Source organism: Platichthys flesus, chromosome 10 (genome assembly GCF_949316205.1).
Source record: "Platichthys flesus chromosome 10, fPlaFle2.1, whole genome shotgun sequence".
In the NCBI taxonomy this organism is placed as follows: domain Eukaryota; kingdom Metazoa; phylum Chordata; class Actinopteri; order Pleuronectiformes; family Pleuronectidae; genus Platichthys; species Platichthys flesus.
In genome coordinates, this window is record NC_084954.1 from 799,026 (window position 1) to 824,283 (window position 25,258).

The window sequence follows — 25,258 nt, forward strand, 5'->3', positions numbered from 1 at the left end:
CATGGAGATATTTTGTAGTTTCCTATGATGCATCTGGTTATAGATTTGTGCTTTTAAAAAACTTCAACACGCCTAAAAAAATGTTTCTATAAGCACAGTGTGTAATTTACTGTCACTAGTTTGTTAATGTAATGAAGTAGTGAGGGATGATGGGAGTAGTAGTCGTCATTATGAGTTAGTTGTTTCGAAGTCCCGCCCGTACACCCTCTCAACCAATCAGGAGTCACTCTCAGCTGTCAATCATCACGTCTCAGCCTGATTTTATATCATCATATAACTGATTGAAACCAAACTGATCAGAAACACTTGAACAAACATCAGAGAGAGAAGAACGACCTGAAATGAAAGAAACATCTTTAACAAACATTAAAGATGTAAGATATATAACCTGATGTTCCTTCTGCTAACATGGAGGAGGAGGGGTTTATGAGGTCTACTGCAGTCAGCCACCAGGGGGCGATTGGGTCATTTTGGCTTCACTTTTGGGAGCTGTCAAGTCGTCCATTTTTATTTACAGTCGATATTTGGGCCATGCAGGAACAAAGAAACATATTCTTTGTCTCTTCGGCATCAGTTTTGATGATTTTTACTTCACATCCCAAATCCAAGACTTTTCAGCAGAGTTGTCGTGTGAGATTGTGAGTCAGGTTGTGTTGTGGTGATGTGAGGCTCCAGTGAAGCCGTGACTTGATGTCTCTTTTAGTGTCGAGGCTCTCGGTCGAGACAGGACCACGATCACCCGCTCGTCTCACGGTGTTGGCGTCAGGACGTCCCCGGGGACACGACACATGGAAGCGTCTGAATCTGCATTTTTAAAGCTTTTGCATTCGCTGAGATTTAAGAGTGAGAATTTAAAAGGTTTTCTGAAGATGTTCTGAATTCTCTTTTCTCCGGCCGACTGAAAAGCTGTTGTCGCAGCCGTGTGGTTTCCACCTGCCGCTGAGAGTGACATCCATATGATTAAGTGACTTATTCCATATGGTCAAAGGTGTCGTGTGAGGTGGGAATTGAACTGGCAGCTCTCCGAGGGGGCGGAGGGCAAGTCTCCAACTATCATTTATTAAAGAAAAGAAAAACTTCATCTCCGTTTCTTTTACAGCTCTGATGGAAGGCGTCGTCGCCGTGTCATCTTACCTGTGATTATGTCTGCTGTCACTGAGGTGTGTGTGTGTGTGTCTGTGTGTGTGTGTGTGTGACACAGGTCAGTGAACACCGCAGGGACACTCCTCTGCAGTGTGTCTATTGGGCATCGCGGCGCACTGAAGCCTGACAACATTAATAATAGCTTGGCGGGACTGGAGATGGACGACCTGCGTCCGAGTCGCAGCCTCCTGAAGGCGTGTGGCGAGACCACCTGACACTAATGAGACAGTTTGCTGCTTGTGCAAAAAAAACACACATTTTAACCCTGATGTGCGTTGTATTGTGGCAATTGTGTATTTTTTCTTCATACAGCTCAATGTGCAGAAAATAACATTTGAAGATCCATCGTTACTCGATTTCTGCCTCGAACTGCTCATGTTGGTGGAAGTGGGCGGGGCTACCGCAACGATGAAGTCGGTTGGTGGAAAATCAGACAATAAATTTCAATGTTTATTTTACATTTATTGTGAGTTATTCAATTTAAATGATCATTCGAGCTGGTGAGGGATCATTTTAAATGTAAAAATAAACGTATCAGCCTCAAATGAGCTGCTCAGATTTACAGGTCGGCCTGTTCCTGACACCCCCCCCCCCCCCGTCTCTCCGCTGCAATGCATGATGGTAGATATACTTATTCATATACAGACATCACAACTCCCTTTAAAGTGATTATTGCGTGATGTCAGACACAGCCATTGCTTTTATTACTTCCTGTTTTATTGTGAAGACAACACTCATACTTCCTGTCTTCGGCATGTCCTGATTCAATCTTCACTCCTCACCTGATACCTGACCGTTTCCTGCCCCTGTGGTTCCTGCCTGTAAACCCTGTACGTCACATGACTGACCTCCTGGACTGTGAGTGAAGATCTGCCTCCTCTGACCTTCACCTGCTCTGAACCTTTCACACATGAACGTTTGTCCCGTGTTAGAAACCTCGTCCACACGTCCACTCGCTCACTGGGAAGCTTCCACACATTTTAACACTCTGGTGTTTTACTGGGAGGCTGCAGGAGAAGTTCCAGAAACTGTCCAGTTCAGGTCTGAGAGCAGCTGGTATAAACATGGAGTTAAACCTCATGTCTCCTGGTCTTAGTAAAGCTGGAGTGATGCGCCAGGGTTTTGTTTTATTGTGAAAGGTTCCTGCTGTAAAGGTGTTTGACTCATTCAAAAGCATTGACATGGATGGATGGATGGGTTGATGGATGGATGGGTTGATGGATGGGTGGGGGGTGGGTGGGTGAGTGGATGGTTGAATGGATGGGTGGATGTGTGAGTGGATGGATGGATGGGTGGGTGGGTGGGGGGGTGGATGGACCCCACCAAGGCAATTCCCTGTATGTGCAAATATACATGCCAATAAAAAGAATTCTGATTCTTATTCTGATTCTGGATGAATGAATGGGTGGGTGGGTGGATGGATGGGTGGGGGGTCGGTTGGATGGTTGGATGGGTGGGGGGTGGGGGGATGGATGGTTGAATGGATGGGTGGATGGGTGGGGGGATGGATGGGTTGATGGATGGGTTGATGATGGATGGATGGATGGGTGGGGGGGAGGGTGGATGGGTTGATGGATGGGTGGATGGGTGAGGGGATGGGAGGATGGGTGGGGGGATGGATGGTTGAATGGATGGGTGGGGGGATGGATGGGTGGATGGATGGGTTGATGGATGGGTGGATGGGTGGGGGGATGGGAGGATGGGTGGGGGGATGGATGGATGAATGGATGGATGGGTGGGTGGGGGGGGTGGTTGCAGCTTGACTCTGCTCTGCACTGAACCCTCTTGTTCCAAATTATGGAGAACGTGAACCACAGAAAGAGAGAGAGTGGCGTCTCGCTCCTTCTGCTTCTTTAATTTCCCCCAGCGCCGGTGCTTCAGCCCAAATCTAATTTGAGTGAAAAATGGCAATCCAGCTGTTCGGCTGACAGAGCTCAACCAAAACACCGTTTTCTTTCAGCGCTAAACACGCGGCGGCCATCTTCATCTGCACATCAATGGCTGCTGAGCGAGGCTGAGCGCCAGCGCAGGGTAGCAATTACAACATTTCTGCATGCGTGCACGTGTGTGTGTTTTGTACTGTAGTGTGTGTGTGTGTGTTTTGTACGTGTAGTGTGTGTGTGTGTGTTGCAGCCCTGCTCCACCCCTCTCCTCCATGACGAGTGAACGAGTGCAGAGAGAATGAAGGTAGTGAGGCTGCACAGATCCTGATGAGAGGGTTGATGCTCTCTCTCTCTCCCTCTCTCTCTCTCTCTCTCTCTCTCTCTTTGAGTCGTCAGGCAGGATGAGATGAACTGAGAGTTAAATACCCCCCCCCCCTCCCCGCCCCTTCCCAAATCTATTATGCAAACAGAAGTGGTTAATTGTTCACATATTTGCATGAAGCGAGTAAATGAATTACACAATATAAGGGCCCTGTCGCTTAGCAACTGGCCAAGGGGGGAGGGTGAGGGTGGGATGGGGGGGGGGGCATAGAGGTGTCATGGAGCACAATCAGAAGACAAACGTTGTGAAGACGAGTCACAGATTTTCAAAATGTCCTTTTGAGCTGCAGGTCACGTTTCACAGTTTGTGTGCTGAGCTTCTTATAAACAGTCTGTGAGGCAGAGTGCAAACGTTGTGTTCATCCTACCTGGTGTGTGTGTGTGTGCAGGGGAAGTCTTCCTTTGTGCGTTTGTGTTGCCTGCAAGTAGAGAAAGTGTTTCCCTTCAGAGCTCAGGCACCAGGTCTGTGTTGTGATCTGGTTGGTGGACTCTCCTTTCCTTTCTCAAAGGAGGGTTGGATGTTTCCTATGTTGAAGGAGATAAGTTAGGAAGCATCATGGCTCCTTTCCTCTGAACCCTCCAGGTCGTGTCTCTCGGTTTCAAACTCTTTGAATCTTTTCTGTAGTTTCCTCTGAATGGTGGAGCAGCGTGTTGATCCACATCAGGACCTCACCAACTCAGGACTCAGGATTCAAAACCTTTCTCCTTTTACTAGGTATAGCTTCTTTTAATTTTCTCAAAGATCTGTTCTCTTATTGGCTGATTGTTCGCTCTTGTTATGCCCCTCCCCTTTTTTTAGCTGTGCTGCACACGCTCCTCTGTTGTATTTAAAGGTTCTCTCAGACCAGTGGAGTCGAGTCGTGAAGAAGACGAGCACCTCCTCCTCCTCACAACTGAGGGATCTGAACCTGCTCCCTCTGTGCTCACTCCTCCTCCTCACACCTGAGGGATCTGAACCTGCTCCCTCTCAGCTCCTCCTCCTCCTCACACCTGAGGGATCTGAACCTGCTCCCTCTCAGCTCCTCCTCCTCCTCCCACCTGAGGGATCTGAACCTGCTCCCTCTGTGCTCACTCCTCCTCCTCACACCTGAGGGATCTGAACCTGCTCCCTCTCAGCTCCTCCTCCTCCTCCCACCTGAGGGATCTGAACCTGCTCCCTCTCTGCTCACTCCTCCTCCTCACACCTGAGGGATCTGAACCTGCTCCCTCTCTGCTCACTCCTCCTCCTCACACCTGAGGGATCTGAACCTGCTCCCTCTCAGCTCCTCCTCCTCCTCCCACCTGAGGGATCTGAACCTGCTCCCTCTCAGCTCACTCCTCCTCCTCACACCTGAGAAATCTGAACCTGCTCCCTCTCTGCTCCTCCTCCTCGTGTCTTTGCAGACGAGCGCCTCCTCCTCCTCCCACCTGAGGGATCTGAACCTGCTCCCTCTCAGCTCCTCCTCCTCCTCCCACCTGAGGGATCTGAACCTGCTCCCTCTCAGCTCCTCCTCCTCCTCCCACCTGAGGGATCTGAACCTGCTCCCTCTCAGCTCCTCCTCCTCCTCACACCTGAGGGATCTGAACCTGCTCCCTCTCAGCTCCTCCTCCTCCTCCCACCTGAGGGATCTGAACCTGCTCCCTCTCAGCTCACTCCTCCTCCTCACACCTGAGAAATCTGAACCTGCTCCCTCTCTGCTCCTCCTCCTCGTGTCTTTGCAGACGAGCGCCTCCTCCTCCTCCCACCTGAGGGATCTGAACCTGCTCCCTCTCAGCTCCTCCTCCTCCTCCCACCTGAGGGATCTGAACCTGCTCCCTCGCAGCTCCTCCTCCTCGTCTCTTTGCAGATGAGGAGCAGCTCACACTGAGTCTCTGCAGGTCTTCCAGGTTTATGAGCTCATCACCTTAACGCCGTCAGTCTAATTGGCTCCACGGCTCAATTAGCTCCGGCTGTTAGCACCTGCAGCCCCCCCCCACTCCCTGTAAGACGAACCAGTTTAAGACTCGACAATTAATCATTATCAAGGAAGAGCGGCGGCCGGGTGGGGGGGCGGTTGGAGGTGTCACATGGTTGTGGTGGTGGGGAGCGGTTCAGGTGTCGAGCAGCTCTGACATGTGAGTCATTTAACAGTGTGAAGTATGAATTATGAAGAAAGAGACACTGTGTTCACAGCGCTGGTGACGAAAAGGCCCTCAGTGATGAATCTGACTCAGGATCAGTGTGAAGCCACGCCGCAGCGCTGAGAGGGGAACTCAGCTGATCTCAGTTTAATTAACAGACTGATTAACGAGTTACGAGAGGATCAAGAGTCTGAAGCTCTGAGATCCACTGAGTGAGAGCCACCGTCCAATCAGAGAAGGTCTGATGGGAAGGAAGAAGATACTGTGTGTGTGTGTGGGGGGGGGAGCCCGAGTCTGAGTCATGTGACGTGCAGTTGAACTACTCAGGAGCTCTGACCTTTGACCTGGATACACTTTTCAGCAAGGTCAAACACCGGTGTGTCTGTGTGTGTCTGTGTGTTTGTGTGTGTCTGTGTGTTTGTGTGTGTGTGTGTACTAACTTAATACAATCTGTAAACTTGTCTGTATGTTTGTGGATCAGCAACACACTCTCTCTCTCTCTCTCTCTCTCAATCTCTCTCCTCCTTTGTCCGTCCTATTTCCTCTCCTCATCCTCCCATTCTCCTCTATCCTCACCTCCATCACCCCCATTTCCCTCTTTCCCTCCTGTTTCTCCCCGTTCTTCTTCCTCCTCTATTCTTGTCACCACATGTTTCTCTCTTTTTCCTTTTCTCTCTATCGTTCAATCCTTCTCTTTCTCTTTCTCTCCCCCTTTTTCTCCAATCTCACCTGTTTCTTGTTCCATTTCCCCTCTTTTCTCTCTCCCAATCCTCCTTTTCTCCCTCATCCTCCCTTCATCTTAATATACTATCTCCTGTCTTTCCCCCCAATTTCTCTACCTCTTCACCTCCCTTCATTGTTTTTGTCCTTATCCTCCTCTCTCTCCCTTTTCTTTAATTCCTCCCCCTCCACGTCTTCTCCCTCTTCTCCCCATTTAATTCTTCCTTACACCCTCTTCTTTAGTTACTCCCTTTCTCTCGTCAACTTTGTCTATCTGCTTCCCTCCCTTCCTCCTTCGTTGCTCTTTTTCTTCCTCCCTCCCTCCCTCTCTCTCCCTCCCTCCCTCCCTCCCTCTCTCTCCCTCTCTCTCTCCCTCCCTCTCTCCCTCCTCCCCCCCTCTCTCTCCCACAGCGTTGCGTGCTAGCTGCTCTTCTCTCCGTCCGGCTCGCTGCTCTGACATTAACTCGCTGTGACATGTTACACTCAAACTACTTTATGGAATCAATATTAAATTCACAGCCTGTGACACTGAGGGCTAAACACTGTGTGTGTGAGTGTGTGTGTGTGTGTGAGTGTGTCTGAAGCTGGGTCACGGGTCATTCACGTGTGTGTCTGTTTAAGTACAGACAGAGTGTGTTAGTGTGTAAAGAAAATGTCTGCATGGCCCTGTGTGTGTTTGCTTCTATACCTCTGAGGACCATGTCCACTCGAAGGCTCCGTCCCATACACTGTAAATAAAGATGGACGACATGACAGCTCCTCAGCAATGAAGCCAAAGTGTCTCCATCGCCCCCTGGTGGCTGGTTAAGCATAATAATGCCATTGCAAAATATGAGCCGCACCTACATAGCAGCAAGTTGCAGATCTATCTCCAAGCTGTGAGTCTCACATCTCTGGAGAATTGCTCTGTAAGCAACTTCATGATCTGATCGAAGAGAATTACTTTTTATTATTGATAAATCCTCAAATTTAGATTAAAAAAACGCACTTAGACAAATCTTCTCAGGGTCACAAACTTATCTGCAGTCTTTGCCACCATTGATCAGGATATTTACATTTTCCTTCTGATTGAATTTAGAACATAATTCAAGATCCTCCCTCTCACATTTACGTCTCCAAAGTATACTGGTGCATTATTAATTATCTAAACCTGTACTCGGCCCTCAGGACTTATTAATCATCTACAGCTGTTAATCATCAGAACGGATGTTAAATTGGGAGATATTGAAGAACTGCTAGAAGGAAGCTTAATGATGGAAGAGGGACGAGGTTAGATGTTCACACAGGAAACACCTCAGAGACTGAACCTTAGTGTCAAGGAATGTAGCATATGTGAGTGGTGGTTGGAAAGAGGCAGTGATTGGTCCTTCAGGACACTAGGGAATGACCAATCAAGTGAACTACAGGCCAAAAGTACTGACATCACATATGAGGAAATAATGAAAGAAATAAGTACGGAAAGTTGAGCTATTAATATGGAAAGGAGAGGAATGTTATAGTTGTAGAGCCTTAACATCTGTAGAATCCTGTAGAACCTTAACATCTGTGGACTCCTGTAGTACCTTAACATCTGTAGACTCCTGTAGAACCTCAACATCTGTAGACTCCTGTAGAACCTCAACATCTGTAGACTCCTGTAGAACCTCAACATCTGTAGACTCCTGTAGAACCTCAACATCTGTAGACTCCTGTAGAACCCCAACATCTGTAGACTCCTGTAGAACCTCAACATCTGTAGACTCCTGTAGAACCTCAACATCTGTAGACTCCTGTAGAACCTCAACATAGACTCCTGTAGAACCTTTACATCTGTAGACTCCTGTAGAACCTCAACATCTGTAGACTCCTGTAGAACCTTAACATCTGTAGACTCCTGCAGAGGCTCAGCAGCCAGTCACTTGGTTCTGATCACCCAGGACTTTGTTCTCCTGTCTCGTCTCCAGCTGCTCCTTCAGACCCCTCACTGCTTTGTTCTGATCCTCTGTGATAGAACGATAACTCTGGTTCTTCACCTCCTCGTATGCAATCCTCCTGCGCAGCTCTCCTATGAGCTCGTCTTTGTTGAGGATGAGGAGCTGAGCTTCCTCTGCTCTCTGGTGCTTTTCATGGATTCTGTCGTGGCTCTCTTTATTCAGAGCTCTAAGAAAAGCCACCTTTTCAGTGAGGCTCCTGTTCTCTTCCTTCAGGAGTTTGTCTTTCTCTCGCAGAGATACGGTTTCATCGAACAGAGTTTGAATCTCTGCCTGAGCTTCACGCACCCAGAACTCGGCCCATTGATTCAGATAGATCAGGTGGTTCTCTCTGTGCAGCAGATCCTCCACTGCTGCCAGCAGATCCTTCTTTTCTTTCCTCAGGTGCTCACTCTGAACCATCTCCTCTATCAGCTCAGCATCGTTACAGAAGCTGCAGATCTGAACACTCTCTGTTCCTGATCGCTCTCCTGACTCAGACATGTCCTCTGTTATCTGTTCAAAGTGATTAGGTTTGTAATGTCCCAGCTGTGTCTCTGTATCATTTCTCTCTGTGTCGATCACTGAGGCTAACAAGTACTTATCCAAACAGGTCCAAGGAAGAATGAGCTTAACAGGGATCAAAGGACAGTTGCTACACCAAAGAACATTAAAGGACTTAGAGCTCTGAATAAAGAGAACGATGAGAGAACAGGCAAGACGCATCAGAAAGGAGAGGAAGCTCCTCATCCTCAACAAAGACGAGCTCATAGAAGAGCTGTGCAGGAGGACTGCGTACGAGGAGGTGAAGAACAAGAGTTATCATTCTATCACAGAGGGTCAGAACAAAGCAGTGGAGGATCTGAAGGAGCAGCTGGAGACGAGACAGGAGAACAAGATCCAAGACTCCAGATGTTAAGGTTCTAGATGAGACTCCAGATGTTGAGGTTCTACAGGAGACTCCAGATGTTGATGTTCTAGATGAGACTCCAGGTGTTGAGGTTCTAGATGAGACTCCAGGTGTTGAGGTTCTAGATGATCCTCCAGGTGTTGAGGGAGGGAGTTTCTGATCCGACCGGATATTTCGATTTTTGATATGGAAGATGTGCACAAACTGGAATACATATTTGTTTTAATGGGCAGCATGATGGCAGCCAGACGTTCAGGTCTGTAGTCTCAGAAGGTCCTGAAAGAATCTCAGAGCCAACATCTCCTGCAGAACTTGAACATCTGGAGTCTCCTGCAGAACTTGAACATCTGGAGTCTCCTGCAGAACTTGTACATCTGGAGTCTCCTGCAGAACTTGTACATCTGGAGTCTCCTGCAGAGCTTGACCATCTGGAGTCTCCTGCAGAACTTGTACATCTGGAGTCTCCTGCAGAACTTGAACATCTGGAGTCTCCTGCAGAACTTGTACATCTGGAGTCTCCTGCAGAACCTCAATATCTGGAGTCTTCTGCAGAACTTCATCATCTGGAGTCTCCTGCAGAACTTTAATATCTGGAGTCTCTTGCAGAACTTCAACATCTGGAGTCTCCTGCAGAGGCTCAGCAGCAAGACCCTTGTTTAGAGATTGTCACCCAGGACCTGCTCCTCCTCACTCAGCTGCTCCTTCAGATCCCTCAGTGCTTTGTTCAGATCTTCTTTGAGTAACCTATAACTGTCTTTCAACACCTGATTGTAAGTGATCCTCCTGTGCAGCTGTTCTATGAGCTCGTCTTTGTTCTGGATGAGAAGCTGAGCGTCCTCTGCTCTCTGATCCATCTCATCTTCTGTCTCGTAGCTGTGTTGGTTCAGAGCTCGGAGTGAAAGCATCTCTTCAGTGAGGCTCCTGTTCTCCTCCTTCAGGAGTTTGTCCTTCTCTCGCAGAGCTGCAGCTTCAGAGTACAGACTTTCATTCTCCTCCTGAATTTGATGGAGCAGGGCCTCAGTGGTGTTCTGCTTATCTTTGAGGAGCTTCTCTCTCTGCTCCAGATCCTTGACAGTTGGGAGCAGATCCTGCAGTTCCTCCTGCAGCCTCTTGGTCACTCCCTCCAGGTTCTCACCACGGTCACACCTCATGCATGTAGGTGATGGCTGTCCTGACTGAAACATGTCTTAACTCTGTTTAATTAACATGTTATGTTCATGTATCTTCTACTGAGCATAATGGGACCAATCAAAGGGACGTTGCTCGAGGACATGTGCCACGTGTCCTTTGAAACATAACCAATGACGCCCTACAGGCTATACGGCGGTACTGCACCTTAACGTTGGTTGACCCGAGCAGAGGCGGAGGAAGGGCACTTTGATGAAGAGGAGTGCCCTTCATGTGATTACTGCTTCACTTCCTGTGTATGTTTTTGATCACTATTAATTACACTTTGCCCCAAAAGCCTGGATCCGTCTTTTCATGAGCCGCCCGGCTGCGACCAGGAAGTACACAAGACGTTTACACTTCAGAGAATGTAACACAAGAGCATAAAGGAAGACACTGATGCAAAATGTACACACACTAAAAACATTTTCCATCTTTTAATGAAATAACCAGGGTTCGTCTAATCACCCCCCCCCCCAAGCACATCGGTATCAGACGCGTTCGTGCAATGCATCATGGGAGGACATCTAGTAATGTCATTGATGCTTAAAACTGCACCAAACGTTGGGTTGGCCGAGCTCTAGATTCCTTTTCTATTCTTCGACACACACACACACACACACACACACACACACACACACTGAAACACACACTAACAGGAGGAGACAGCAGCCATTGAAACCTTGACATTGTGTCACCAAAGAGACTAAATGTTTTTTCTGTCCTGCTGAGACATTATTGCATTTATACCACTTACACACACACAGACACACACACACACTCACACTCACACACACACACACACACACACTGACACACACACACACACAGTCATTAATGACACAGAGGTCTGAGCCGGAGAGTGACAGACAGCTCGTTAAGATCGTCATCATGCTGAGACCTGGGCCTTGTTAGTGCAACACACACACACACAGACACACAAACACAAATGCACAACACACACACACACACACACACACACACACATACTTCAGTGTTTTTTTCATGCCTGCTGCGTTGAGGCCCTGGTCTTTGTTACTCAGCCTGAATAGAGGACCCCAATAGGCCTGTGTGTGTTTGCATGAGTGTGTTTTTTAATTTGTGTGCGTTGATGTATTTTAGTCCAAAACCTGAAAAACATTTGTAGTAATGTCAGATTCCACTTCGAGATATGTTAGGTTCTAAATATAAATAACCAGGAACTGCAATTTCAGATTCATTATAACAAACACAGACACACACACTACCACACACACTCACAGACACACACTCACACACACACTAACTGTTCATCAACACATCCATTTTAAGTTCATAAGATTTGGGGTAAAAAGACTTGAGGCTTAAAATGAGCTCAGATATTTAACATTTATATTATTATCCCCTTTATTTGTATTTTCTTTTCAGGAGCTGATAATACACAGAACAGAAATATAATCGAACGAAACGTTAACTCCCCCAAGGGTTAGGGTGAACCTCATTTGACTTATTAAAACTAATAAATAAGAAACAACGGAAAGTTTGTACTTGTTTTGTTCCTGAAGCTGTGAAATTAAATTTATTATTCTGGAAAACATTTTTTCCTGAAATTGTCCCTGCAAGTTTGACGGAATTAAGAACGACAAAGACTTAAAACAATTATGATGTTTTGAATATGATGTTTAAAAAATGTATGTTTATATTAGATATTAATTGATTTTGTCGTATTTATGTATTGCTGTCTTGTTGTTTTTTACCGTGTTTAACTCCTGTGGTTCACCGTTTGTTCCCTGCATGATCTAAAGCTTCTGTGACATTTCATTGCACCTTATTTAGTTTTTGTTCACATTTATTTATATATTATTATTTGGTTTGTATATATTTGTTCCATCTTGGATGGATATGATTTTACATTTGGTTTGGTCTAACCCTAAAGCTTAGTAAAATTAATTGTTTATTCAAATGTTTATTTTGGGATTTGATTTTGCTCCTTTTACATAAAAATTAAATGGCTATTTTAGGTTGTTTTGGTGAATTCATTTTTCCCACATTAATAACTGGTAACGGTCTCATTGAACAAATCCATTAATAAATCGTTTAGAATCTGCCGTCGAGGAAACGTTCAATGTTTGGAGGCGAAGCAGCTCTTTGTCCGAGGTGTGTGTGTGTGTGTTTGTGTGTGTGTGTGTGTATGTATGTGTGTGTGCGTGTGTGTGTGTTTGTGGGTGTGTGTGTGTGTGTGTGTGTGTGTGAGAGAGAGATTTAGAAAGTTCATAGACATACACTGTTATTTGTTATTCCATCTCACGGTCTAATCACACAAACGCACACACGCACACACACACACACACACACACACACACGTACACACACACACACACACACACACATTGTACACAAAGGACCTCTCTCTCTCTCTCTAATTGGATTGAGACATCAGGAGGTGTCAATCAAACGTCTTTACAAACCGACAATCTCTTCAAAAAGCCATTATGTACACCAACGGACCCCAGGAACCATTACACACACACACACACACACACACACACACACACACACACACACACACACACACACACACACACACACACACACTGAAAGAAAGGAAAGGAAGGTAATAATAAGTTGCTTGTGGTTTGATGGGTGCTCCTGACACCTCAAGGCCACAAGAAAATCTCACAACTCCCAGACTAAAACTGTGTGTGTGTGTGTGTGTGTGTGTGTGTGTGTGTGTGTGTGTGTGTGTCTGTGCGCATGTGTATGTGTGTGTGTTTCTATTCAAGGTACTGCTCATGTTATGGGGACTTATTGTATATCTGTTTGTACAAGCACATCGTGGGGACAAGCAGCAAGTCCCAACAATGTGAATCAGAACATTTTGAAAGTTCTGAGTACATCTCCAGTGATTCATGAATGTGAATTACTGGGATCACTGGGATCTCTGAGCTTCAGGTAAAGAGGAGGAGCTCATTCATCCACACATCCTTATACGAATGTTACACATGTCACATGATCATCATCCAGCCTGTGCATATTGTACCAGCAGCTCTGTGAGGAAATCCTAGACTGTATATGAATGTCCATGTTAATTCCAGTTCTGGAAAGTTAATCACTTTGGAAGTTCCTGAAACCTGTATGTGTCATGTAATGACCAGCAGGGGGCGACTCCACTGGTAGTTTCTATAGAAGTCTATAGAAAATGACTCTGTGAATTTATATAAATATATTTTGTACATAGAAATAACATCACACAACTCATCAGGGTTGAAAAGTCTGGAGAGTGTGGACGACCGGCCGTATTGTGACCATAGTGTGCTACATGTATTCCTGTAGGTCACCACTAGAGGGCACACCAGAGCGCTCAGACCAGATTTAACTCTGAATACCCTTTTCGCGATGTTAAACAACAAATTTGCTGATCTTTCGATATCGTGCAGCAATGCGTCGGACCGTATGCGAAACTCTCCGCTATCGTCACTGCCCCCGTCACTGCCCCATTCGACCCCGCCTCCTATTCGGCCCCGCCCCCTATTCTGCCCCTGCTCCACCCTGTTATCGGATGTTAAAGCAGATGAATATCTTGGTTTTGTTCTTTTTATTGGCATCAAACTTTCTGGGAACAAATATAGATGTTTTTGTTCAATAGAAGAATTTCTGAACAATTCTGCGACTGTGTGCATGTGTGTTCTTGTGTGTGTGTATCTCTGTGAATGAGCTAAATACATGCACCCTCGGTTGTGTGTTAATATGTCATTGTGCGTGTGTATTACGTGTGTGTGTTTGTGTCTGTGGGCCACCTGCTGTGTGTATGCCTGTTCAGCTGCTCTCCCACTGAGTCTGCAGCCAAATAATACTTCATTAAAATACCAATAAATACTCCAAAAAATCACTCAAACACCCACAGAGAAAGAAACTTAATTAAAATACCAATAAGCAATTAACTTAATTTCATCGCCCAATAAATAACCAACTTCATCAAAACACCAGGCAGCAGCCATCTTCATTCAGACAGCCCGACCCAATCAAGTGCAGTCAAAGAAGTGTGTGTTGGTGCAGCTCGTGTTTGTGAAACATGGCACTGAATGTGTGAGTGTGTGTGTGAGTGTGTGAGTGATTTACATGGTAATAACCCGGGCCGCGCTCACGAGGAGATGAGATCCGTTTTATTCTTCCTCCGTTCATCCCACGTTCATCTCACAGCTGGACTTTTGTCTCCCTCCATCGCCTCCTCTCCTCTCTTTTCTCTCTTTTCTTTTGCTCGTCCTCTGGCTCCTCTGGCTCCTCTGGCTCCTCTCTCTCTCTCTCTCTATCTCTCTCTCTCTCGCTCTCTCTCTCTCTCTCCCCCTGTCACACTGGTTTGGTTCTTACTTTCTATCTGCTCGGCGTTTCTCTCACATGCTAATCTGGGCCCAACGATTGGCTGGTTTGGAGGAAATGGAGAGAAAAGCAAAACGACAAAAGATTGAAGGGATGAGATAAGAGGGAGGGTGTGAATGATGAAGACCTTGTGTGTGTGTGTGTGTGTCTGTGTGTGTCTGTATGTGTGTGTGTGTCTGCATGCGTGTGTGTGTGTGTTCATATGGACACCTTCATCATGAGAACAACATTTTAAAGGGCCCATATTGTGTAAAATACATTTTCTGTGCTTTTACTCTCCGTAATGACTTGAAGGACCTCTAGGGGGCCTCACAGTATGAAACAGTCCAGAGAGGACATAGAGAGGACATGGAAACACACACTGCAGCAGTTTGTCCACTGTAAACCACTGAGACATCATCTTAGGGACCAGTCCCTCACATGAAGTCCCGGGAAGGTGTAAAACATGGGTCCTTTAAGAGTTGAATGAGTGTGTCACTGTCTGCCACTAGGGGTCACTACAGAACGTTTTCTCACTGACCTCGTCTGGTTCGAACCTTCAGTCTTTTAAGTAAAGAAAAGAAAGAGAGAAGAAAAGAAGGGAATGATGGGTGGAGGGAGGAGAAGACCAGACCAAGAAATGGGACATTGGGAGGAAAAGGTTGAGAGAAAGAGGAGAGGGAGGAATGAATGAATGAATATAAAAGAAGGAGGGTAAATAAAAACAAAGAAAAAGGAAATGAAGGATGAGAAAGAGGCCAATGAAGAAAAAAGAGAGGAAATGATGGATGAAGGAAAGATGGAGGAGGTGAGAAAGGGATGAATGTAATGAAGAAAGGAGAGGGGGAGAAAAGAATGAATCAAAGATGGGAATGATGGGAGGAAAAGGAAAATGTGGAAGGGAGAGGTGACAGAGTGGGAGAGAGATGGAAATGACCCAGCTGCAAAATGTCTCACACACACACACACACACACACACACACACTCTCTCCCTCCATGAAGTCAAATTAAATGACTCTGTCCCTTGTTATTTCCTCACACTTTCAATGTTCCTCTGACACTGGGGAACATGTGTGTGTCTGTGTGTGGGTGTGTGTGTGTCTGTGTGTGTGTGTGTGGCTGTACAGGTGTGTGTTTCAATCTCACTGGGCTCCAGCGGGTCACAGTGCACCGACACGGCCTGATAATCAGGTCCTTGCACTCCTCAGTGAGGCTCGGGGGTGACGGCCGAGGTGACGGGAGATAATGATCCTCGGCCGCCTCCCGTGTTTCCAGCACTCGCCAACAGGTGGAGCTGCTCACACTCTGAGACCTGCAGGGTTCCCTGGAGGTTCTCAAATGACAGAACAAGAAAAATGGACATGAAGTTCAAAAGTCCCAAGTGAAGCCCAAACATCCGGATCGCCCCCTGGTGGCTGGCTGATGAACGGGTCATGAGCCGCGTCTCAAGGATGTAATTTGCAGTCGGTCCATCTTTGACATATATTTACGGTTTTGGTTTGTTCCATGTCTCATCTGCTAACATGGAGGAGGCAGGGTTTAAGACATTAACTGAAAGAGAGATAGGTAGTTGAAAAAGTAGGTGCCCACATCCCACCTGTTGCTGCTTGTCAAGGTTGCTTGACTCTGATTGGTCGATCACTGTTTATAAATTAATTTATTAACTAATTTGAAAAAAAAAAATTGTTTTGTAAAACATGTATATTCTTTAGTCACGTTTTCTGTGTCTATATACAGCTCATCTCATTCTATTCTTCTTCTTCTTCCTCTCTGGACCTTCGTTTGTCAGAGAGTGTCTCGGGGGGGGATGACTGACAGGTCCGTCCAGGTGAGAATGTAGAATAACGCCACCTGTACGCACGGAGTCATCACACGTGCTCCACGGGAAACAGAGATGGAGGTTGTGTCTGAGGAGCAATCTATTTCTCGTGGCAGGGTGAGAGCACCTCGGAGACTCACATGTCCACATGACAGCTGGAGTCTCAATAATCAAATCCTCTCCGACTCCATTTGGATCCGGAGACACTCGGGTCCGAGGAGGTGACACGTGGGCGGGTCTGTGCGCCGTCTGGACCATGATGCATTGTGCTGAGCGGAGGCTGTCAGGAGGTGTTGATGCATTAAACAAACACGTTTAGTTTTCATCAAATATTGAGGTGTTCATGTTTCTGACTCGGGCTCCAGATGATCACCACAAGATGGCAGCGATCGAGTCCCGGGGATTTAACTTTGTGTCTGGACAGTGGGAGGAAGTGGAGACGTGGAGTTCATCTATAGATAAATATCAACTGGACATGTTGTGTAGTGAGTGTTTGTGAAGCAGCAGCAGCAGGTTGTTGGTTCCGACTCGTTCAAACAGAAACATGTGGGAACATCTAGGTGAGGGGCGGAGCCTGTGAAGGGGGGCGGAGCCTGTTGAGCAGCAGGAGGCGGGACATGACGTATAAACTCTACTGTGGAAAGATCAGTGTTGTTGTTTACAATTTCCTGTTGCTTCACATTCAAAGCTGTAGTTAGCATTCGTGTTGCAGCTCTGGACACACACATCACTACACACAGACACACTAATGATGTAGCATTAGGACACGTCTGCAGGGAGGATCCTTCAGGGTCTGGAGGCCTCTGTCTGTTCCCACTGTGTTGTGTTTTTTTACGTGTTCTGAGCTCCGACCCCCCCCCCCCCCACACACACACACACAGAGTCTGAACAGCGACAGATACAAAACCCGTCGCCTTCGAAAACAGCTTCACGTAATTATCCCTCCGCAGCAGAGAGACCGCTTTTCTTTTCAGGCAGGAAATTGCTGTGTATCGCTGAAAATCCATTGAGAGCCTCAAACAAAGAGGAGAAAGAGCAACTGCAGCTACAGCATGGATTCCTACACACACACAGACACACACACTGTCCATTGTCCTCTCCTCCATTATCAAACAGTGTTGTTTTTCCTGCGGTGTGTTGTGTGGTGGCGGTGGCACCGACACCCGGTGGGAGAGCCCTCCTGCCGCCGGGGGACAGATGTGTGTAATTATCTTATTTTTACCTCCTGGCTGCCAGCTCGGGAAATTAGCATCACACCTGTGTGTAATTGGCTAAATTAGCTTGTCGAGCGGCAGAGCTGAGAAAGAGGTGGACTGTAAGGTGTGTGTGTGTGTGTGTGTGTGTGTGTGCGTGTGGGAGGCAGGTATAATCAGAGAGGAGTTGTTTAGTGTGAGTTGGAGAAGAGGCCGACTGTCGAGGGAGTGAATGTCACACCTGGAATGAAAAATGTCACCCAGCAACACACACACACAAACACACACACACGCACCAGCAAAGACACGTTGTAGGACAAATTAATAGAGGGACGACACAAAAACAAAAACAGAGGAAGACGTAAACACACAAACTCTGGGTTTTCATTTAAAACTGTATATAAAGATGATCAGTGACTGTATATAAAGAGGATCAGTGACTGTATATAAAGATGATCAGTGACTGTATATAAAGATGATCAGTGACTGTATATAAAGATGATCAGAGACTGTATATAAAGATGATCAGTGACTGTATTTAAAGATGATCAGTGACTGTATATAAAGATGATGAGTGACTGTATATAAAGATGATCAGTGACTGTATATAAAGATGATCAGTGACTGTATATAAAGATGATCAGAGACTGTATATAAAGATTATCAGTGACTGTATACAAAGATGATCAGTGACTGTATATAAAGATGATTGTGACTGTATATAAAGATGATCAGTGACTGTATATAAAGATGATCAGTGACTGTATATAAAGATGATCAGAGACTGTATATAAAGATGATTGTGACTGTATTTAAAGATGATCAGAGACTGTATATAAAGATGATTGTGACTGTATTTAAAGATGATCAGAGACTGTATATAAAGATGATTGTGACTGTATTTAAAGATGATCAGAGACTGTATATAAAGATGATTGTGACTGTATATAAAGATGATCAGTGACTGTATATAAAGATGATCAGAGACTGTATATAAAGATGATTAGTGACTGTATATATAGATGATCAGTGACTGTATATAAAGATGATCAGTGACTGTATATAGAGATGATCAGTGACTGTATATAAAGATGATCAGTGACTGTATATAAAGATGATCAGAGACTGTATATAAAGATGATTGTGACTGTATATAAAGAGAATCAGTGACTGTATATAAAGATGATCAGTGACTGTATATAAAGATGATCAGAGACTGTATATAAAGATGATTGTGACTGTATATAAAGAGAATCAGTGACTGTATATAAAGATGATCAGTGACTGTATATAAAGATGATCACTGACTGTATATAAAGAGAATCAGTGACTGTATATAAAGTGGTGGCGGTAATGCACCTTTAACGTTCGGTGCCAGCTGCCATTAAACAACAAAAAGAAGAAGAAGACAGTCATCTTCATGGGGTGGAGCCATGGTATCGAGGCCTTCACTTTCTGCTGTCTAGTCATGTTTATTTACATATATGACAGAATTGGTAGCTGCTGTCAATCACCTGGTACCTAAGACCTGTGACACGGGGGTCCTGTGGAGGATTTGTGCCGTTGGGCAAGGCAGCAGACAGGTGAAGATGAGAGTTCACTGACTTTCACAAGTCAACGAGTCAAACACACCTGAACATCTCTGGGCTGACGGCTCCACCCTCAGGCCAAGTCATGTAACAGCAGTCTGTTGGAGGCGGGAGAGACAGAGGTCATCTCTTTATAGATCATCTCTGTTGAGTAAAACTAGAATATATGTAAAGACCATCAGTGACTGTACATAAAGACAATAAGTCACCTTCTATAAATATGATCAGAGACTGTATATAAAGATAATCAATGACAATATATAAATATGATCAGTGACTGTATATAAATATGATCAGGTACTGTATATAAAGATAACCAATGACAATATATAAATGTGATCAGTGACTGTATATAAAGATGATCAATGACAATATATAAATATGATCAGTGACTGTATATAAATATGATCAGATACTGTATATAAAGATAATCAATGACGATATATAAATATGATCAGTGACTGTATATAAATATGATCAGAGACTGTATATAAAGATGATCAATGACAATATATACATATGATCAGAGACTGTATATAAAGATAATCAATGACAATATATAAATATGATCAGAGACTGTATATAAAGATAATCAATGACAATATATAAATATGATCAGAGACTGTATATAAAGATAATCAATGACAATATATAAAGATGATCAGAGACTGTATATAAAGACAATAAATAATATATAAATATGATCAGAGACTGTATATAAAGATGATCAATGACAATATATACATATGATCAGAGACTGTATATAAAGATAATCAATGACAATATATAAATATGATCAGAGACTGTATATAAAGATGATCAATGACGATATATAAATATGATCAGTGACTGTATATAAATATGATCAGATATTGTATATAAAGATAATCAATGACGATATATAAATATGATCAGTGACTGTATATAAATATGATCAGAGACTGTATATAAAGATGATCAATGACAATATATACATATGATCAGAGACTGTATATAAAGATAATCAATGACAATATATAAATATGATCAGAGACTGTATATAAAGATGATCAATGACAATATATAAATATGATCAGAGACTGTATATAAAGATAATCAATGACAATATATAAATATGATCAGAGACTGTATATAAAGAAAATCAATGACAATATATAAATATGATCAGAGACTGTATATAAAGATAATCAATGACAATATATAAAGATGATCAGAGACTGTATATAAAGATAATCAATGACAATATATAAAGATGATCAGAGACTGTATATAAAGACAATAAATAATATATAAATATGATCAGTGACTCTATATAAAGACAATAAGTCATATATAAAGATGAGTAGTGACTGTATATAAAGCTAATCAGTGACACTTTATAAAGATGATCAGTGACCGCCTATATCAAGTTATATGTAATCTCTGTTGCAGTCATAGTTGTGATCAGTTGGTGGCGATAGTGAGTAATTTCAATATTCACCTACTTCCTGTTCTCCTAGAAGAAGAAGAAGCGGAAGCGGAAGTTGCCCTCTCTGTTGCGCTAACTCGTTAAACATCTCGTGTCTGCGTTACATTTTCAGTTTCAGACGTTACAATGGACGAAGTGAAGAAAGCGCAGGAGCTGGACCCGTATGAGATCGAGGAGCCCAGTGACGAGGAGGGCGCCGCTAGCAGGTCAGACCCACGCACGACACTTAGCTGTGACTCGTTAGCGGCTAGCTAGCTGAATGCTAACGTAAACAAACCACACACGTCGTTCTTGTGACGACACAGCGGCTAGCGCACAATGCTAACTTTGTTTCAGGGCCGTTTTATTAACGCGACGTTAATATTCAGTCAATTAAGAGGTGATAACTCACATACGATTATCATTATGATTATTATTAGTAGTAATCCAATCGGTGGATGTTACAGCAGTGAAGACAATCAGGACAACTCAGTAAAGTCATAAATAAGTCAACAATCAAATATATAAATATATATGAATATGTACAAAGTAATCAATAGTATAAACGTAATTCCACAAAAAGCAATAGATTGTTGTGGTTAGATTAACCAAGTCAAATCAGGACATTACACTAAGAGTATATATTGTTGTTGATAATATGGCCTGAAATTACGTGTGGATAAAATGTTTAATTATATGTCAACATCAAAAAATTGTCACAATAAATGTCACATTAATATATCTATGAAGTGTAAAGAGAGATTATTTCCTCCTGAACTCTGTGGATTTAAATTCTTAATTTGCAGAGAGGACAAACTCTTGTTTAATCTGATGTAAATCAGTTATATGTTAAATCTTCTTTATAAAAGTTCAACATCAAGGCAACAAGTTGAAACCAGCTAATATAGAACTTGAATTATCCTTCCATTTAACAGATATATATATATATACTTAATTGTTTCAAGTTCTATATATTTGGTTTTAATTAATAGTTATTGAAATGAAGTTAATCATTAAACTGTCAAATATAAAAATCTCAATTGTATTTCTTATGAAATATATGAATATATCTAACTTGTGTGTGTCCCCGTGTTTCAGTTCCGAGGACGAGCTGGAGGTGCTGCTGAACGGGACTCCGGCTCAGAAGAAGAAGCTGATCAGAGAGTACCTGACGGGGGAGAGCGAGTCATCCAGCGGGGATGAGTTCGAGAAGGAGATGGAGGCGGAGCTCAGCTCCACCATCAGGACCCTGGAGGGGACCTGGGGGCCGTCCACAGAAGGTAACACTGCATGGATGAGACCTGGAGGGATTCCTCACAGATGATTAGTCAAAGGTTCCACATGGCGTCCTCAGAGTGAAGTGTCTCTGCTGCTGCTTGATATTTGTTGACGTGGGACAATGGGAACCAACACACAACCACACAGTCACAGAGCAGCTGGGGAACAGAGTGGCCATAGGGGTTGGATCCCATCATCTTAGAAATAATTGCAGAATATCTACTGTGTAAACTTGAAGTGTTTGATCCATGATTAACTGATGAACAGGTGGAGTTCATCCACACAGTAATTCTGATCTGTGAAGCAGGACCTTGGTTTGAAATAATTCCTGGTGAATCCCTGTTTGTGTTTATTCTGCAGCACAACCCCTTGAAAACGGAGGCGGAGCCGGACCTGGACTCCCTAACCCTCAGGTGTACGATAACGTCTACTTCGACTCGGACTCCGAAGGAGAAGAGGACAAACCAAGTAAGACTTGCAGACGAGCTGTAGAATGAACCTTTCCCCAAAATGTGTTTAAGAGATTTATCACAATGTCTGTTTCCTCCGCAGGCAGCTCCACAGGCCAGAGGCGGAGACAGCGGGTCATACTGACCAATGACGAGCTGCTGTACGACCCCGACAAGGACGACAGAGACCAGGCCTGGGTGGACGCCAGGAGGAGAGGGTAAGAGGACACCACTCAAGACTTTATCAAACAATTGTTCTTCTACAACATAAAAAGACACGAAGACAAGATGTCCTCACCACGTGGTCATGTCTTCCTGTTCAGATACAACAGCAGGAAACGACCAGCGGGCTCGAAGCCGTCCCGCCAGACGAAGAGTTTACCCACGAGCGACGCCATCCTCAACTGTCCCGCCTGCATGACCATGCTCTGTCTGGACTGTCAGAGGTGAGACCTCCACTGTGTGATCTGTTACCATGAACTGAATCTGCTTCAGAGCGACTTACTGGTTCAGCATGAGTTGTGTTAGTGGTTTACCTGAGTCCAGGTCCAACAGCAGCTCATGAGATGTTGACTGACAGGTTTAAAGTGATTTGATGTGATTTAACGACACACATATTTTTCTTGGTTGTGTTCACTCAGGCATGAAAACTACCGGACTCAGTATCGAGCCATGTTCGTGATGAACTGCACGGTGAAGAGAGACGAGGTTCTGCGATACAACACAGAGCAGGAGAGGAAGCAGAGAGGCAGGAAGAGGAGGCGGGGCCAGAAGACAGAAACCTCTTCAAACGAGGCTCCTGACCCGGCGCCGGCCGGGATGGACGCCGATGAAGTGTACCGCCCGGTGCAGTGCTCCGAGTGCTCCACGGAGGTGGCCGTGTTCGATAAGGAGGAGGTGTACCACTTCTTCAACATTCTGGCCAGCCACTGCTGAGATGGACCGAGCGAGTTCTGAGCGAGAGGTTGATTTGGGACGAACGGAACCGCCAGCATCCCGATGGAGAGAGGGAGAGAGAGAGAGTCCTGCTGCGAATCTCTAAAGTCTGACGATCATGAATCAGCTCAGAAACTTTCAGGGTCGATTCCCCGTCTGAGGAAAACTACGTCTTCTGATTTTGAAACCTTTTAAACATCTGACAAACAATGAGACGCTCAGATCTGCAGGTTGCAGCTGGTGTTTCACACTCGAGTCAAAGTGATTCATGATTCTTTGAGGCCAAAACTCTTATTGATATTTCAGGATTTACAAATATTTGAGAAATAGGTATTTTTTTCTTTTTATTAAACATACCTTTATCATTGATATTTATATTGATTTTTTCAAGTAGGACTTCTTTAAGTAAAAAAATAAATAAACTGGACACATTTTCACTATCAACATATCTTTGACACTTCATTCATATTTATTATGATTTGTCTGTTGACATACAAACAATAATTATGGCTGTGATAATTTAACATTGGCCATTTTTGGATACAGTTAATAAACAGTGAAGTTCTGCCTCCGTCAGAAACCTTCAGACCACAGGAGTGATGGAGGAACTCCTCGTTTGAATGACTGAAGCTCTGGGCTTTTATGGTTCTACTGAGCTTCTTCTTTGTTGTACAAAAATGATGCCAAAATCTCTATTAGGATGATGCTGACATCGTTGTGTGTTTGTTGTTGTCAGTGACTTCCATAAAAAACCCAAACGACAGATGTCCGTACCTGTGGCTCGGTCACTGACCCAAATCCATTGGTTCCTACTGAAGATGAAATCTTTGAAAATGCCTCACGAATGTATAGTTTCACAAAATATGTTTTCTTAAAAGGAAGCTGGTCTGTCCACATGTGTTGCGTCAGTGTGTATTTGAGGTATGTGTGTGTGTGCGCAGGTGTGTGTCAAATTATAGTGTGTGTGTTCACAGTGTTAAAGGAACTCTTCATCCTGTATTTGATAGTTCCGAGACAACAGCTGTGCATTGTCCAATCAGCACCAAAGGTTTCACAAAATGTACCTTTGTTTATAAAGTAAGAAAGGAAAATATCGATATTTAATGAATAATTAGAATATAAAATGATCAAATACATTTATTTCAAATTTATAGCAAAGAAATGTATGAAATGACACAGGAAATGATTACAGGTCATTATTGACCCATGTTGTACAAAAGGGTAGTTTCACAAAAATGATTTTTATTCAAAAAGTTCAGGATTAACTTGGAAACACCTGAAATGGTGGATGAGGAGATTCAGTCACTGCAAGGATATAGAAAACAAGTGAGTAGGTTCACTGTTGACCCGTGTTGTGTATCAAAGGGTTAAGCTGAGAGAATAACACCTGTTTGTGACTTTTTAACTCCACCCACACTTTATATGAAAGACTTCCTCTGTCAGTTTGCTTTAAAGTCCCTGTCAGTGGTCGTAGATTCCTTCCATGTCTTAGACCTGAACAGATCTGTAGTCAGTTTGTAGAGATAGTGACATCACCACCTGCTGCCAACAGGAGGTCAGCCTCGTTTTACAACTTTAATTCGATTCATATTATATTTTCACTGTCTACTGTCCGGTGGAGCAACACGGAGACGTTTTGCCTTCCAAGCAAAACGCGTCAGTTTCACAGAGACACTGATTCTGTAAATAAAAGACATATAAACACTGAACGATGCATTTTAAAAGTTCAGTCTGTACAATGTAGTGACCTCTAGTGGTGAAGTGTTGTGTTGCAGCTGAATACCCCTAACTCCACCCCCCCCCCCCCCCCCCCCTTCCATACCACACATGGTAAAGAACCTGTGGAAGCTTCAATTGTCATAAAAACTCAAAAGGTTTAGTTTGTCCAGTTGGGGCTACTGTAAAAAACATGGCTGCCTTCGGTAAAGAAAACAAATCTATCACAGTTTAGATGAAAAT

General features: G+C 44.1%; 1 protein-coding gene across 1 annotated transcript; it reads left to right on the forward strand.

Annotated features, from left to right (window-relative positions):
- The first annotated feature begins 20,690 nt into the window (after positions 1 to 20,690).
- eapp (e2f-associated phosphoprotein) lies at positions 20,691 to 24,191 on the forward strand. Its single transcript, XM_062396947.1, has 6 exons — positions 20,691 to 20,863; positions 21,735 to 21,916; positions 22,275 to 22,382; positions 22,467 to 22,581; positions 22,687 to 22,809; positions 23,005 to 24,191. Exons 1-6 carry the CDS (start codon positions 20,784 to 20,786, stop codon positions 23,297 to 23,299), a joined length of 903 nt encoding a protein of 300 aa, XP_062252931.1. The 5' UTR covers positions 20,691 to 20,783; the 3' UTR covers positions 23,300 to 24,191.
- The last annotated feature ends 1,067 nt before the right edge of the window (positions 24,192 to 25,258 follow it).

Coding starts and splice junctions, on each gene's coding strand:
- eapp (XM_062396947.1), top strand. CDS start 20,784: ATGGACGAAGTGAAGAAAGCGCAGGAGCTGGACCCGTATGAGATCGAG. Junction 21,917..22,274: donor CTGGGGGCCGTCCACAGAAG/GTAACACTGCAT, acceptor TTTATTCTGCAG/CACAACCCCTTGAAAACGGA. Junction 22,810..23,004: donor CTCTGTCTGGACTGTCAGAG/GTGAGACCTCCA, acceptor GTGTTCACTCAG/GCATGAAAACTACCGGACTC.